Source organism: Channa argus, chromosome 11 (assembly GCF_033026475.1).
Source record: "Channa argus isolate prfri chromosome 11, Channa argus male v1.0, whole genome shotgun sequence".
Lineage (NCBI taxonomy): Eukaryota > Metazoa > Chordata > Actinopteri > Anabantiformes > Channidae > Channa > Channa argus.
In genome coordinates this window covers 166,997-181,989 of record NC_090207.1, presented here as the reverse complement: position 1 = coordinate 181,989, position 14,993 = coordinate 166,997, and the positions used below count along the sequence as shown (strand labels likewise).

General features: G+C 40.8%; 1 protein-coding gene across 4 annotated transcripts; it reads right to left on the bottom strand.

Annotated features, from left to right (window-relative positions):
• Nucleotides 1-1,800: 1,800 nt before the first annotated feature.
• On the bottom strand, nucleotides 1,801-14,146 carry phf19 (PHD finger protein 19). Of its 4 annotated transcripts, none has more exons than XM_067522032.1 (14): nucleotides 13,981-14,146; nucleotides 12,458-12,641; nucleotides 12,288-12,369; nucleotides 11,776-11,886; nucleotides 10,326-10,423; nucleotides 9,073-9,221; nucleotides 8,893-8,988; nucleotides 8,545-8,734; nucleotides 7,584-7,651; nucleotides 7,283-7,429; nucleotides 7,140-7,200; nucleotides 5,727-5,812; nucleotides 5,566-5,655; nucleotides 1,801-4,556 (listed from the first exon to the last, which is right to left on the bottom strand). In XM_067522032.1, coding segments are annotated over exons 1-14 (1,680 nt in total). In that variant the 5' UTR covers nucleotides 13,983-14,146; the 3' UTR covers nucleotides 1,801-4,240. The 4 variants fall into 4 exon arrangements, with proteins under 4 accessions (XP_067378133.1, XP_067378134.1, XP_067378131.1 ...); XM_067522033.1 differs by having other exon boundaries at nucleotides 5,566-5,652; XM_067522030.1 differs by having other exon boundaries at nucleotides 1,801-4,559; nucleotides 13,981-14,145.
• Between the last annotated feature and the right edge of the window lie 847 nt (nucleotides 14,147-14,993).

Genomic DNA, 14,993 nt, shown 5'->3' with positions numbered 1-14,993 from the left:
CTGTCAAAAGATTCTATCTCTCTCTGTCTTCTGCTTCTTCTCCTCCAGCTTTATAAACCCTGCCTAGTATTGCTTACCTTTGTGGGTGGGGCGAGGAGGTGATGAGTTCACATGGAGAGTGTATCTCAGCAGCCAGACAGTGCAAGCCTCCGCCCTCTCTGCCAGAAGGAGGGGATGGACCTGTAAAATAAGAGAAGATGACTGAGGGGTCGAGCTGATGAATATTAGAAGAATTAATTGTCCAGCAGTGGCCGTTTCATCTTTGTGTGCAGCTTCAGCTTTTCTTAATGCAACACAATCAGGTTGACTTGTTATGGAAAGTCTTAAAGTCTTGAGGGAGGTGTAGCACATCCTTTACTGAAGTATTATTACTGTGGATCATTACTTTAGTACTTCCCGGCTTCCCAGCTGCAGTTTCAATAACTGGGACTGGTTGACCATAATAGAAAATGACTGTTGCTGTGTTTTCGTTTGTACCTCCAGGTTGTCGAGCATTAGTAAGTTTGAATCTGACAGGATGCAGAACATTTTTCTCCAGATGTCCGGCTCCACCTTCCGACCACAGGACAGCCAGTGGATAGAGGCTCGCTTCAGCTCTGTGACAGCATCACAACATCTGCACATTTACATTATCCTGTATGATGACATTTTGCTGAAGTGACAGAATATTAGTCATAAAATTCAATATTTTGTTTTTATATTTTTGATTGTCTAACAGTGGGTGAGGAAATGGAATTTAAAAATAATGTGTTGGCTATGACCACAGAATTTTATTTTAGTGTTTAAGCAGAAATCAGTTTGTGTTCTCAATACTTACATGTTCTAAATCCTCTGTATGTGCTTTTGTATGTTCGTTTTTTGGTTATTTAGGTTTATCTTTGCAGTAACTGGCAGCATCATGGATACCACCAATGCACCAGGAAGTGAACTCACCAATCACATTCATCCAGCCCAGGTGCTGACACCTGGACAGGTGCTTCACCAGCTCCTCCATGGCTATAGGATCCTTTGTAGAACAAATAACAGCATTCTGGGTAATATACCTTTCTGTTTCTGAAAACTACAAACACACCTGACACGGGTGGAAGGACAAATGATAAGAGATGAGGGGACAGGTTAAGTAAACTGATACAAGTTCACAGTCCAGTGGCTGGGAAATCAGAAAGACAGGTATCAAACAGGTAAGGACAAGAACACACGGGCAGGTAGTTACAGATAAAGAGACAGGTAAACTTACAGACAGGTGGATAAAGAAGATGCAGTGTCTCCTTACCTGTTGGTCACTTGTCACAGTGAGATATCTTCACCTGTCTATCTTAAAACCTGTCTATGTGCAGGACTCTCAGGACAACATAGACACACCTGAACTGTGTGACTGACTCCTCATGTGTTGTTCTTCTTCACGTCCTTTAAAACCTTAATGGTCTTAACTGATAATCACCTGTAACACACTCACTGGTCTCTCTACAGCTGTAAGGACATGTCCTCACCCCTGAACCCAAACCTAAACCTGACCCAACTGGAACCCTTAAACTCAGCTGGACCATCAGGTAGAGAAGACAAGGCCCCACAACATTAGAAATGTACACAGTGTGCAGGGTCTGTTTATATCTTATGATATTTCTAATTAATCCTACCCATTAAAGCTTTATTTCACTGTCTCTGACTTTTAAACGTTTAGGGTCAGGTTTTAAAATTTTATGCTGCAGGGAACTACACATCAAGTTAGTCTGATCATGTCCTCACATTGCTGGTAAAAACTCAAATCAATCCTCACAAAGAGCCACACACACAGAGATCAAAGATCTTTCCTTTTTTATTCCAGAGAAAGCTGGCAGCTGATTGGCCAGCTGGACAGAAAAAAAGGGCTAACAGTCACATGATCAAAACAACCATCAACTGACCAATGGTGGATGGAGTGTCTGGAGTAGGGTTACTGGAGGCAATTTAAAGTGACAGAGTGCCAATTTAACATCTCAGAGACTGTTAGCATTCATCAATGAAACCAATGGGATCTTCTAGCTTTGAGCTAAAACTTTTACCTGTGAACACTGATTGTTGGTTTGGTGAGTCTGATGTTTGCATAGATAGTGATAGTGCAACAAGGATTGTTTTCCACTGGGATTAATAGTTTCTGTTTACTGGTTCCTCTTGTGACCCATAAACCTGTTCTCCGTTCCCACAGGTTTATCACGATTACATTTCAGAATTTTACTCAACTACATTATTCTGACAGCTGCAGCAATTTTAAAACATTATAATGAAAGAGCATGACATTAAAACTGCTTATTAAATCTAAAAAATAATGTTAATCCAGGTTTATCAGCTTTCCTCATTACTTTGCAGTCTAGTAAAGAGTCTACCAAGCACCTTTTCTTGGTGATACTTTAGTAATTTTAATTGTAGTAGAATATTTCTTCTGTGTTGTGTTTGTACTTTTACCTGAGCAAGAGTTTTAAATACCTGAAATGAAACATTTGTATTTGCTGAAACCTCACTTCCATTTATTGGTTTCAGGTTGAAAAGTGTTAAAATGTTTTTAGGCAGAAAAACACAAAGATCAGTGTAGAAGCATTTTGCAGGAAGTGGAGCACTCTGATCATTTACTACAGTAAAAGTATAGAAAAGTCTTGCATTCCAAATGTAAAAGTATGATTTCTGAAACTAACTAAAGTACCAAAAGGAAAAGCAGTTTATTTCCCCATCACGAATATGATATTATTGGATTATAAACACTGAAGCTGTCATGTTAATGTTGGTGCTGGTAATGATTAAGCTGATTATAATGACCTTGTACACAGTTCTGATGTTTACAGATTGTAATAATTACATGAATTAATTTACGTACTACTGGGTCTCTCTCAAATTCACTAAAAAAGTGTAATGTTTATAATGTATTTGAAAAGGGAAATATTCAGTTGAATATAAATACCTCAAACTCTACTTAAGTAAATGTGGTTACTTTCTACCCCATATGAACATTACTTATTACTATAGGAATTTAATTTACAGAAAATCAAACCGAACATTTAAATGAAAGAAATAATATTGTTGTAGTTTTGAATAGAATTTGGTTTGTGAACAGTAAAAGTTTGGACCTCAGTGGTTGTGTCAGGCAAGTCTGGTTCTGGCTGGAACACTAACACTGTTCTGTCTCACATTATCATGACGTTTGAACTCAGCTTGAGGATTTGCAGAGGACATCCGAGTTCAGACCAGATGAAGAATCAGGTTTGGGCTCCTGCTGTGTTCAGACACAAAAACTCAAATCTCAGTGGAACACTGGTTCACATCAGACAGTGCTCAGGGGCCTCATCTCTAACCGTTGTGTAACCACAAAACCGGACTTGAAATATTTATATCCTTCTGACCGGTTTAATTTCACTTTACATCAGACCAATAAAGAAATGTGACAAACATTGTGGAAATCAGTGAGCAATAAACATTGGTGTCAGGCCTCCACCAGCAGGTCCACACACTGACAGTGAGCAACAAAGCATTTAGGCCCTTGGCCTCCACTTAATGTAATCTGGAGATGGTCTTGTATGTTGCATTAACAGCTACTGCTGTGTCAGTCTCTCATTGAGTTTGTCTGATCTTTTGTTGTGTATGCCTTTTCTGTAAATACATTTTGGTATGGATTTGAGATAGTTTTATAAATGAGGCCCCTGGTCTCAGCTGACCACACCCACTCAGTGAGATCAACACAGAGTTGTGGTGACATTACAGACTGAACAGGTTAGGAATGAGCACTTCGTTTAAAGCCTCAGTCGGCTTTAAATGAAATGCTTGCATGACCAACTCACAAGGACAGAGTGCTGTTTGACAGCTGGGGATACTACAGGAAAGTACAGGAGCCTCTGACAGCTTAACATCACAGAGAAAGAAAAGAAGAGAGTCCTTCTACTGTCACAACAGAAAGCTAAATATTCATAAAACTGTGAATGTCTTTGGCTGCATTTAGACTAAAAATTGGTTTGACTGGATCAGCTGTGGTCCTTGATTCCTCCAAACTCACCTGAAACCAGATGATACAGGTTGGACAGTCTAAATTAAACAGAGAAGGTGACAACTGGTGTTCATAACTAAAACTGTAAAATATAAAAGGTAAAACATTATAACTATTGGTGTGACAAACACCAAGTGTTGTCAGGTGATATTCAGGTGAGTGGGTTTTAAACAATCAGATGTCAGCTCATGGAGGAACCAGAAACAAAGCTTCTCATTAAAATCTAATAAGCTAATAAGGTGTGGTGCCCTCCCACTCCAGTAGGTACTGGACCGTGCCCTGAGGAGTGACTCGTCGAGCCAACACCTGGTACCGCTCCCCATTGGTCAGCCTTCCCGCCACACCAAAATATGAAGAGATGGAGGAATGCAAGTGGGAGGGGTCTGACAGGAAGTGGGAGGGGTCTGATGATAGGTGATTTGTAGGTTCCTGGTTCTCCAGGACCTCAGAGAGCTCCTCTCCTCCAACATCCTCCCCTGCTTCACTGCGATTGGTCCACTGGCTGTAGCTGTTGCTAGGCAACTTTCTCTTCCTGCTGCCCACCTTTCTTCTGAGGAAACAAAGGTCAGAGGTTAACTTTGTCAGTGTTTTTGCATCAAGATTTTATAATTAACTGATTCATGAATGAACATTTTAAATGACTGTAAAAAGACTGAAACAAAAAACCCAAAATGGTTAACAGAAAGAAAACAAGCTGTGTGTGGAAGAACTTGTGCTTTATCACTAATATGAGAAAAAAAAAAAACATGTCACAGTGCAGCTGAAAAATCTACAAACCAAAAGCTCCAACATATACTAATAAATAAGTTTAAAACAACAGATTAAAACAATATCTGTTTCTTTGATGGGAGGGAATAGAACATGAATGTTGAACACATCAGCAGCAGGGCTCCAGACTGCAACCAGTAATTCACAGTTTGCAACGAGTTGGTGATGGTGTGGCTAAATTCTATAGCTAGGCGCACCACTGCGACGTCCAAATATGACCCCATATTTGAATTCCCATCACATATTAAGTGAGACACAAAAAAAGACCGTAATCGTGAAAAAGAAATGCAAGGGTATTGTTAACTTCCTCTCCTACAAATGAACTGGGACTGCGGTTTATTTACAAGTTCCCAGTGGCAGTTAAGGTTAATAGGGAACTATAATGCCTGAGCAAACATTACATCACAGAAAGAGTTCTGAAATTGTAGTCAGAACATAAACAGTTTGCAGTGCAAACATTAGGTCAGATTAGCTGTGGCGGATGACAGGCCAAAATTAAACTGGCTTGTATCAACTGTCTGGTCTTTGCAAAGCTGTGGGGAAAGCATCTTTGCTGTTTGTAAAATCAAAGATGGGATAGAAGTGAGTTGTTGATGTGTTCATGTGTAAATACTTTAGTCAAAGTTTGATCTTTGCTGCTACTATATACACAGTACACATTGTACTACCCTTACAAAATTATTCCACTAAGAAGAAACACTGCTATTAGTGGAAAAAGTCACCTGGAACCCTGGTCAGTAATGGAGCATGGGTAAGTTAACATTACTTGACCAGTTAGTGGGGGTTACCTGAAGTGGTAGGAGGCGCTGGTTGTTGCAGAACCTGAGGTGGAGGCATCAGTGGAGTCCTGATCAATACTGACAGTCCTACTGGAGCTGCTAAGAAGGGTCAGAGGGTGTAAATATTGCTTATCATATTGGTGATTATAAGGAATTGATGGGTGTCTGACCTCTTGAGACTCTGCAGCTCATCCAGTGTAAAGTCGAAGATGTTGGCCATGTGATGGTTGGATGACCAAGTGCAAGACAAGTCATTCTACACAGAGACAGAACCAATATTTGGTGATGGCTTAGGATCTGATGCATCACTAGAGGAACTCACTGACCCAGAACCAAAAAAGTGTCTCCACCATTTCCTGCCTGCTGCTGTGACAACTTCTAGTGGGATAAATTTGCCTTAGAATGGGTGGTTTATGACACAGGACAGCATCAGGGATCATTTAAGCACCTTTGAGAAAAACACTCTGTCGCCAATAAGAGTAAATTATCAAAAGACTTAAAAAATCATAAATGCAAATAAAATTAATTTCAGCTCTGCCCCAGATCTCCTATCCACACTCATGTGTTCACTACAAGTGTGTTGGTTAATCGCTAGCTCGTAAGAACACGTTAGCTTACATCCACATAAAGTGTGAAGTTACAGTATAAGAAGCTGTATGTGCTGCACTTAATTCTTCAAACTGATGTGCCAAAAGGTGGACACTGAGACAGTCAGTCCCAAACTAGGCATGACCTTAAAGCAGCTGTAGCTGTCAGCTACAGTTCCCTCTCAGCAGCAGACAGAGGATAGTGAACGATTTCATGTAAATTCTTCTTAAACTTCACAGAGTTTCAATTTAATTAGATGACTGAGATTATTTAGTGTCTGTGGTGACTTTGCTGTTGAGGATATGGATTAATGACTTTCTATTTAGTTTTACATTTAAAAAGCTCAAACTTAGTCATGACTAATCCAGCAGTCCTGCAGTAAATCCTTCTTCACGAAGTGAGAAGTTTCATGACATCCAGTTGCCAGCTAATGAATGATTCCTGATATCAGGTGCTACTGTAGCTAGTTTCACCATATGTTATTCCCTTGCTTATATAGCTAACACTCCAGCTTTGCATATGTAGCTACAGAACCAGGTTACAGCAGTTAAGTGGGTTATTTTAAGGCACAATGAAGCGTTTAACTAAAAGAGAGCCGAAGAGAAGAGACCAAACATTAGGATACAATTTTGGGGTAATGACTAAAGGAAGCTGGTTTTAGTAAGAAAAACTGATGATAGTTCTAAGTTTAATTCAAACAAGCACAAGGAGTAACTTTGAGGGTGAGTTACTTGCATGTTATCTAATTTGGGACCATGGCTGCTAAGTCTGTGAGTTAAAAGTTAAAAGTAGACTAAAGGACAGTTGCAGAACACTGAAAAATAAAGTTATTAGAGCCTTGACCTTGTTAGTCCTATGTCCAACTGACAGAGACACAACTAGTGAGGAACACAAAGAGAATGATCAAGCATGTTTGCGTGTGTTCAGGTTCTGGAATATTAAGGGTCAGTAAATTCCTGCAGTATTTTTCCAAGTCAAAGAATAAAGGGACTCACGGTGGGAATGGCATCTTCAAGAAGCCACTTGGACTTCCTCTTCTTCCTCTCTGCTGCAGCACTGAAAACAAACAGCTTCACGTTAACACACACACACACACACACAGACAGTCACGTAACCTGTCACTCAATCTGGCACCCACCTGTTTCTGGCTACTCCCTTCTTACGGCCACGTACACCATCATTCTGAGCACGTTCAGGAAAAAGCTTGGAGGGAGGGTTAGGGGGGACTCTGGTCCTCAGACGAAAAATGCATTTCCTCTTTTTTATCTCCTTCCCACAGAGAAACCTGAGCTCAGAGAGAACATCAGCTGATCAGATGACAGCAAGTGGACTGTTTTAGATACACAGAAAAGGATCTGTCTGTGTGTGTGTGTGTGTGTGTGTGTGTGTGTGTGTGTGTGTGTGTGTGTGTGTGTGTGTGTGTGTGTGTGGATTCTCACTTGCTCTTGTATTTGTTAAGTGCATCCAGCAGGTGCTGTCCTCTCTCTGCTTGAGGAGTGTTAGACAGCTGCACGACAGACACACATGTTTAAATAAGAACATGTTTCATCCTGACATATACAAAGCTTCAGCTCAAGCTTAACCCAGGTTCTGAACAGGACCACTGTTCAGTTTGTTGTAGGTCATTCTTTTCCATGATGCAAATGAGGCAACTGAAGTGATGAAACACAGAATATGACTTTGTGTAACTAGAAGAAAATCTCTAGGCATTACACTTAACGACTGGAAGTTTTGGAGACAGGAACACCTGCAAATTCCACGAGCATAAAAGTCTGTAAGGATCCTGTGTTAAAACAATTATGTTGGCTTTCCATTTTTAGCTTGAAAATTTCCACATAGGCGAACAAAAGAAGGTTGTGAGATCCTTTGTGTAAAGGCAAGGACAATGAACATTATAGAGCCTACATAAGCTGTAGGTAAAGCTGTCGTGTCATGGGTTGTTGATACTGGTTGTAAATTTTAAACTTGTTCGTGTTAAAATCATGTTTAGTCTGAAGACTGCTTGTTTACACAGCACACACTTAACCATTTTCTCTGCTGAAGTTCAGCACCAACTAGGCAAGACTGGAACCAAGTTGGACAAACTGGGTCCAAACATTCATCGCTAACAAATCAAATTTATAATCTGCTGTAAAGCCATTAAGTGTGAGCCAGGGTTAATGTGATGTGTGACAAAATGGTTTGGATCATTTCATTATGAAGATAATTTAAAGTAAGTAAAGTCTACAGCTTGTTGTGGAGGTTTTTAGGTTCCACAGAGAACAAAAATCTCTTTTAAACACCAACAAACGGCTCAAATCTGATTATGTTTCCCTAAAGATCTGCTTCTGAGTTAGGAATCTTTACAATAATTTTGGTTAAGTAATTTTCTAAAACTTGGTCCAGATATGGTTCTAGTACCTTTCCAAGCTGCAGATGGTCCCAGTTTGCAGAGACAAAGGCGAGAATCTCATCTAGCTCAAAGTATTTCTTCTTGCTGCTGACAGACAGGTTGTAGAGGACAAGATGGACCAGGTCAACCCACCTGAGACTGAGGCGCCGCACGCACTCAGATCCTTTATTACAGACGGAGCACAAGAACAGGTAGAACCTGAAATGGAGCAAAGGGGAGTTTACATGTGTAAAGGAGGAGGACGAGGTTTTACCCGTCTCCAGACATCATGGACTACTGCAGACACTCCTTACAGTAAACAGGAGCAAACAGGAGTAAAGAAGAGGAAAAAGCAAGAGGAGAGAAGAAGCTGGTACCTGTCTCCAAACATCATGGACTCTTGCAGACACTGTGTACAGGCTTCATGGAACCACTGTTGACACCTGAAACACTGCAGCATCTTTAGGTACCATCTGCACAAACAGGGACATGTCAGGTAATGCTGCAGATCTGGATTATGTCACAGCAAGAGACTGTCTGTGATTGGTCTGTCTTACTCTCCAGGGCCTCCACAGTAGCAGTAACACTGCTGCTGATTGGTCCGGTGCTGGGAATCCCAGTCCAAAGAGTCCAGCTCATATGGTAGGACCAGCTTCATTGCTGCTAGAGCTTTGGCAATGGGGCCTTTCTTCAGGGCGCCCCCTTTCTGTGGGGGGTTAGACAGAGTTTAGGTGAACCAGGTTTGGTGCTGTACAAGAACTGTTGGTAAGAGACAGCTAAAGACTGTCAGCTTACATTAGTTAATCACATCACAGGAACAAACCAATCAGATGTTAGTATTTTCAGAGAAGACACTGATGACTTCTACTTTAGAGGAAACATGTTTTGGTAAAAAAAGCGAAGCCCAGCAGCTGCAGCAGAAAATATTACGCTGCTGCTATGAACTAGCAGAACCAGTAGAATCAAAGGGTTTAAAGTGACAAACAGCGATACATTCAGACCATCTCCTATGACGGGTAGTAAGTGGATCAGAGAGAACCTGACAACTTGAGTCATTACCCCAAACAGGACATCATGAAAAAATGTGACACGATTAATATAACATCTGTATAGGATATTAAACTCATCTCATGGTAAATGTTTGACTAGAATAGACTTTTATTACACCTACCCAGGTGTCACCCAGAAGAAAGGGGAAAGACACAGCTGGTTCAATGCGTTAATTAACTGGGAAAACAAAATCTGTTTTGGAAACCGACTTATTGAGAGTTATACAAGGCACTTGGTGTTAGTTTCATTTTCAGTATGACTTTTTAATTTTAATTTTAATTTAATGATGATAAATCACACTTTGATCTCATCCTCATTTAGCCTTTCATTGCCTAGTCTGCAGCCTTTTGTTGTGCATGTGTGGCTGGAGAAAGCTGATTAGAAACCTGGTTCCATTTATACAGTACATGGCAGAGAATTCTACATGAACCGATCGGGCCAAAATCCATACAGTGACTGCCTAAGGGAGCAGAAGCCTGCAAGTAAAGAAACAACCTGTTCATGTGAACAAGGCTGTAAAGTGCAGGAAAAAGTCTTCAGGGTAACAGCAGCACAAACTCAGATTTAGACAATGTGCCTAATAAACTGCTTAATGTTTATAAACATTTACTGTGGCTGTTTCACAATAAAAGTTACAGGAAAACTTCCATCAGCAGCAGCTGAGCACCATCAGTGAAAGTGATAAACAACAAAGTTCAGACTGAAAATTAATGAAAACAGGCAGACAGACAGGTAGGTTATCAGCATGGCTGTTATTTACCCTGACGGCCAGAGCAAAGACACAGCGTCTACAGAACCATGGACCGAGGCCGATGCTGCTGCCCTCAACAGGGGGGACATGGCACTGCTGGTGGAAACCTGACAGACAGACAGAGAGACAGACAGGTATAGGGTTGGGAATCGAAGATCTGTTCCAAATTAAAGAGGGTAAAAAAAAATGCTGAGTCATGGGTACCCGTGACATGAATTGAACTTTGGTTCTTCTCGTTTCTTCTTCTTGGTACACAACAAAATGTACATATGTGCAAGTTCCTGCATGAATGGAGTTTACATGACAACACACATCAACACTACAGCATGTTAAGTTGTAGATACGAGTTAGCATGCATGGCTAATTTTACAACCTACAGCACAAAAAGTGACCACAGTAAAAAGTCAAAACTGTGTCTTCACATTAGAAAAGACAACAACAAAACACAGCACAATGCATGTGGAAGGCTTGGTGGATTAGCTGCAAATCTGGTTGCAGACTAAACCTGATCAAACACTTAAATCAGTACAGGGTCACATTAAGAGACTTGAAAGTATTTTATGTCTCCTACTGTTATTTAAGACTGTCTCTTCATTGTAGAGGGGACAGCCCAGAATCGATCTAACTGAAAATATTGCTAAAAATCTCTGCTTAGCTGTAATATGTGTAAAAAATTAACCCCAAATTCACAATTATTTAGGCCATTGTCTTGTAAATGTAGACAACAATGTTTGAAAAGACTTCAGTAATATAAAAGCTCACCTTTGTGTGGCCTTTCCAACTTTGTTTCCTAGTGCAGCATCATCTTTTCCTCGTTCTGGTGCAGATTTGCTCGCTATTGCCACCTATGGTCTACCCAGTTAAGTGGCAATAATAAACAAATCTACACCAGAATGAGAAACAGGAACAACAATAAAATAATTGATATTTTGATATCTAAACATTAGACTACTTTAATTTTAACTGTTTTGAAATCAAAACACAGAACCAATAAGAATAGGAATGGATAAGCAGTACCAGAATCTTAACTGAAATTGATGAAATTCAATTAATACCCAACCCTAGACAGATATAATTATTATTAATTTAAAGAAAAGCTCCAGGTTGTAATGTTCTAGAAACATTGATACTTTGCTGAGTTTATCTGAAGTGGTTACAGTCAGTAACTAGTTAACTCAAGTTTACTGACTAGAAACATTAATTGATTCAAGTGTAATACTTGTAAAACTCCAATTGCAACAGTCAGGAAGCAGCTTCTCAGGGTCAAACCCCAGGTAACACTAGGTATTAACTAGGTGTTACTAACTATTGTTAACTATAGGATAGGATTAACTGATCTAGATTCGGTCTGTACAACATGTTCTTAACCCTGAACCTGTCTGTGGACTCAGCAGTTTCTCAGCAGGAACTTCATTTGTGCATTCATTGGCCTGTCATCCTCTCTGCCTGTCTCACTCACCGATGCCACATTTCCCACAGATAAGGATCTGGTTTTGGTTTGATTGGCTGTCACAGTTCAGCTCCCCCCCGTGGCACACGGAGCAGTGGGGCTCCTCCCCTGGTACTCCAGCTGCAACATGATTGAACAAAAGATGGCGAGTGATAGGAGGAAGAGACAACAATCTTTTGTAATTATTCTCAATACGAGCTAGGGTTAAGTGTTTGCACCCTGCTTTTGCGCTGCGGCACACCTTGGATTTATTTGCTCTACAAGCTGCATGTTTCAACTCTGAATGGAAGAGCACCAGCGTTTTTATATAAATGTTTATATTAATTTTGAGCTAACTAGCCGTCTTTATTTTCCACAAAAAGAAAGTTTGATGTGCCTCTCATTTTCTAAACTTAAAATAGCCTGTCTGATTAGGCCCCTAATGTGTTGGCACTTTGACTCTCTTTCTGACTATTTCTCCACCTGTCTGTCCTTCTCGGTACCCATCTCTCTCTCTCGACATTCACTTGTCTGTGTCTCACCATGTTGGATATCCTTCCAGAGGACCCAGAACTTGGAGTTGTCCTCAAATGTAACAAAGCAGCTCTGCCTAGGGGGGCTCACCTGTCCACCAATCAGAACACAGAGATTTACAATAACAAATCAGAGCACAGCTTCTGTGCGTGTGCATGTATGTGCGTGTGTGTGTTACCCTCTGTATCTTGCCCAGGTAGTAGAGTCCATCTGACCAATGACAGAGTACAAACTGTCCCACGCTCAGACTGGACTCCAACCCGTCATCCTCCTCGAGAACCCGCCCTCTTCGACATGCCCCGCTCCCAGGAGACACCTGAGGTTCCACACCCCTGAAGGCTTCAATCAGGTCATCAAACATCCTGAGAGTAGAGTATGGATGGAGCCGCATTTTTAGATGAAGAAGCTCTTCTATTGTCATTTAGTCCCCATACATGTTTTAATTAAATTTAACCCATCCCCAGGGGGAAGCATGGGCGGCCACTGGCCTCCCTTGGGGAGCCACCAGGGCTGCCAGAGCAGAAAGAGGGAGGATGGATTCTGTCCGAACCTAAACCTAGGCCAACCCAGTTGAGTTTGTGCAGTGTTTTTTCTAGTACATGCACTTAAAGCTACTGTGTGCAACTTAAGCTAATGTGACACTCAGAATCTGTCCCCTCTTTCTGTCCATTTCATCTACTCCTTCTTTTGCAACTGCTCTACACATCCTTACAGTTAGCTGTAGTTATCAAATTACAATAAAGAAGAAGCTAATAACCCTAACAATCAAGCAGAATTGATTACACTTCTCTGATTGGTCAGTAGGGTGAGCCTGGATAAAAATGGAAGCGAACATTTCTGCACTTATGCCAGTGGTGTTCAATGAGTCTGTGTCACAGGAGGCTTCCACTGCACACTGCACTGCACCTCTCCACATTAGTATACATCTAGTATAGTAGATGTTGGAGCATATTTCTATTCAAATATATGGAAAGAATTTTGCAGACTGTAACTTTAACTAAAGGCCCAACATTTTACTGTTCAATAGTACTTTAAAATTCTTAATATAAACTCATATTCATATTCTAGTTTGTTCTAAATATTTACATTTATGTCTGTTTATAGTCAGGTCCAGCCATCCAGTAAGACAGTTTGTCTGTACCATAGAGCGGCAGGCAGTCACAAAACTCATCAGCGAGACCGATAGACAGACCGTTTGACAGTTGATGGGATGTCATTGTCAGGTAGTGGCTCTGATTCATTTCTGAACTGTAAGGGGGATTTTGACAAGTCGGAACATGCGCAGAGAGTCCTCCCATCCCAAACCGTTAACTAGCTAACCACAGGCCAACCACCCTTAACTACTCAGCCACTAACTGACCCCATCATAAGGACAGAATAACGGACCAGCTCGGAAAATAGTTACATAAGTAACCCGGGATATGTTACCGTTTGATAACTATGTAATTAACCTGTGACAGAGGCTGTCAACATTCTAACGTAACTTTGATGTTACACCTGTAACGACTGACGGTAACTGTGCGGGAACGTCAACTAACAGTTACCGTTACCGTTAACCTGCCGTTCACTAGACAATTAATGGGTCTTTAAACTGTTTTCGTGTTGATATTAGTGTCTAGACTGCTGTCGTCTGAACCGGGTTAAACAGATGTTAACTGCTTTAACGGAGCAAAACTGGGTTAAAACACGGAACTGTCTTACATTCTCTGATCCGGTGACTCCCACCCGTCCTCCGGTCCACCGGTGCTGCTCTCCTGAGAAACACACACAGATAGTCGGTGTCCCCGTGTCCTCGGTGTCTCTGCCTCGGTTTCTGTTTCGTGGCGCTAAACTTCAAAATCCCTCCGTCGCCATTTTTTATTTTTCCCGCGAATCACCGAAAGAGGTTTCGTCATTTACATAAACCCGTCATCATTGGCGTCATCACGTCACTACCGGAAGTGCCGCGCCTGGGCTGAAAAGCGGACGAGGACGGATGTCGGTTTGCGAACTGTCTGGGAAACGGTCTATCCAGCAAACATGTACAAACATTTAAAGTTAAATTTGATATACTGTGTGTTTTTGTAATTCCTGTGTAAACATATTTATTTTGGAACTGCTACTTTGGACTGACCTGCAAAACTTTCTATGGTGTCAATGTTTTTATTTTGAGTTGTTTTTATTCATAAATGTAAATGCTCAACAAGTAAGCTAGTATTCACCTGCTTTAAAAAGTAATTCAAAATGCATCTAAAAACAACAGATAAATGTAACAATCAGAAAACTATATACTCTCACAAAATATAACCTGTTAGCTATAATATCTCTGTTTATTTATTTTTGTATTTTTATTCCCTCCCCAGCTGTGCAGTGCCGGTCCAAGCCCGGTAGAAATTGGGGAAGGTTGAGTTAGGAAGGTCATCCGGCGTAAAAACTGTGCCAAATCAACATGCGGACAATGATCCGCTGTGGCGACCCTGAACTCACGGGATAAGCTGAAAGGACACACACACACAAAAAAAAATGTTATAGTTCTCTTTTCGCAAGTCTATTTTCTAATTGTCTTTGTATTTAAGAATGCAATTCTATGTACAGTTGTGTTTCACTTCAGTAAAATAAGAAATCACACTTGGGTTTTGAAGATGTCACACAATCACAAATGATTAATCTGTAATACAAAATGTTATGACACAGCTGTGATACCTTCAACCAAAGGAAGGTGGATGATGGTTACA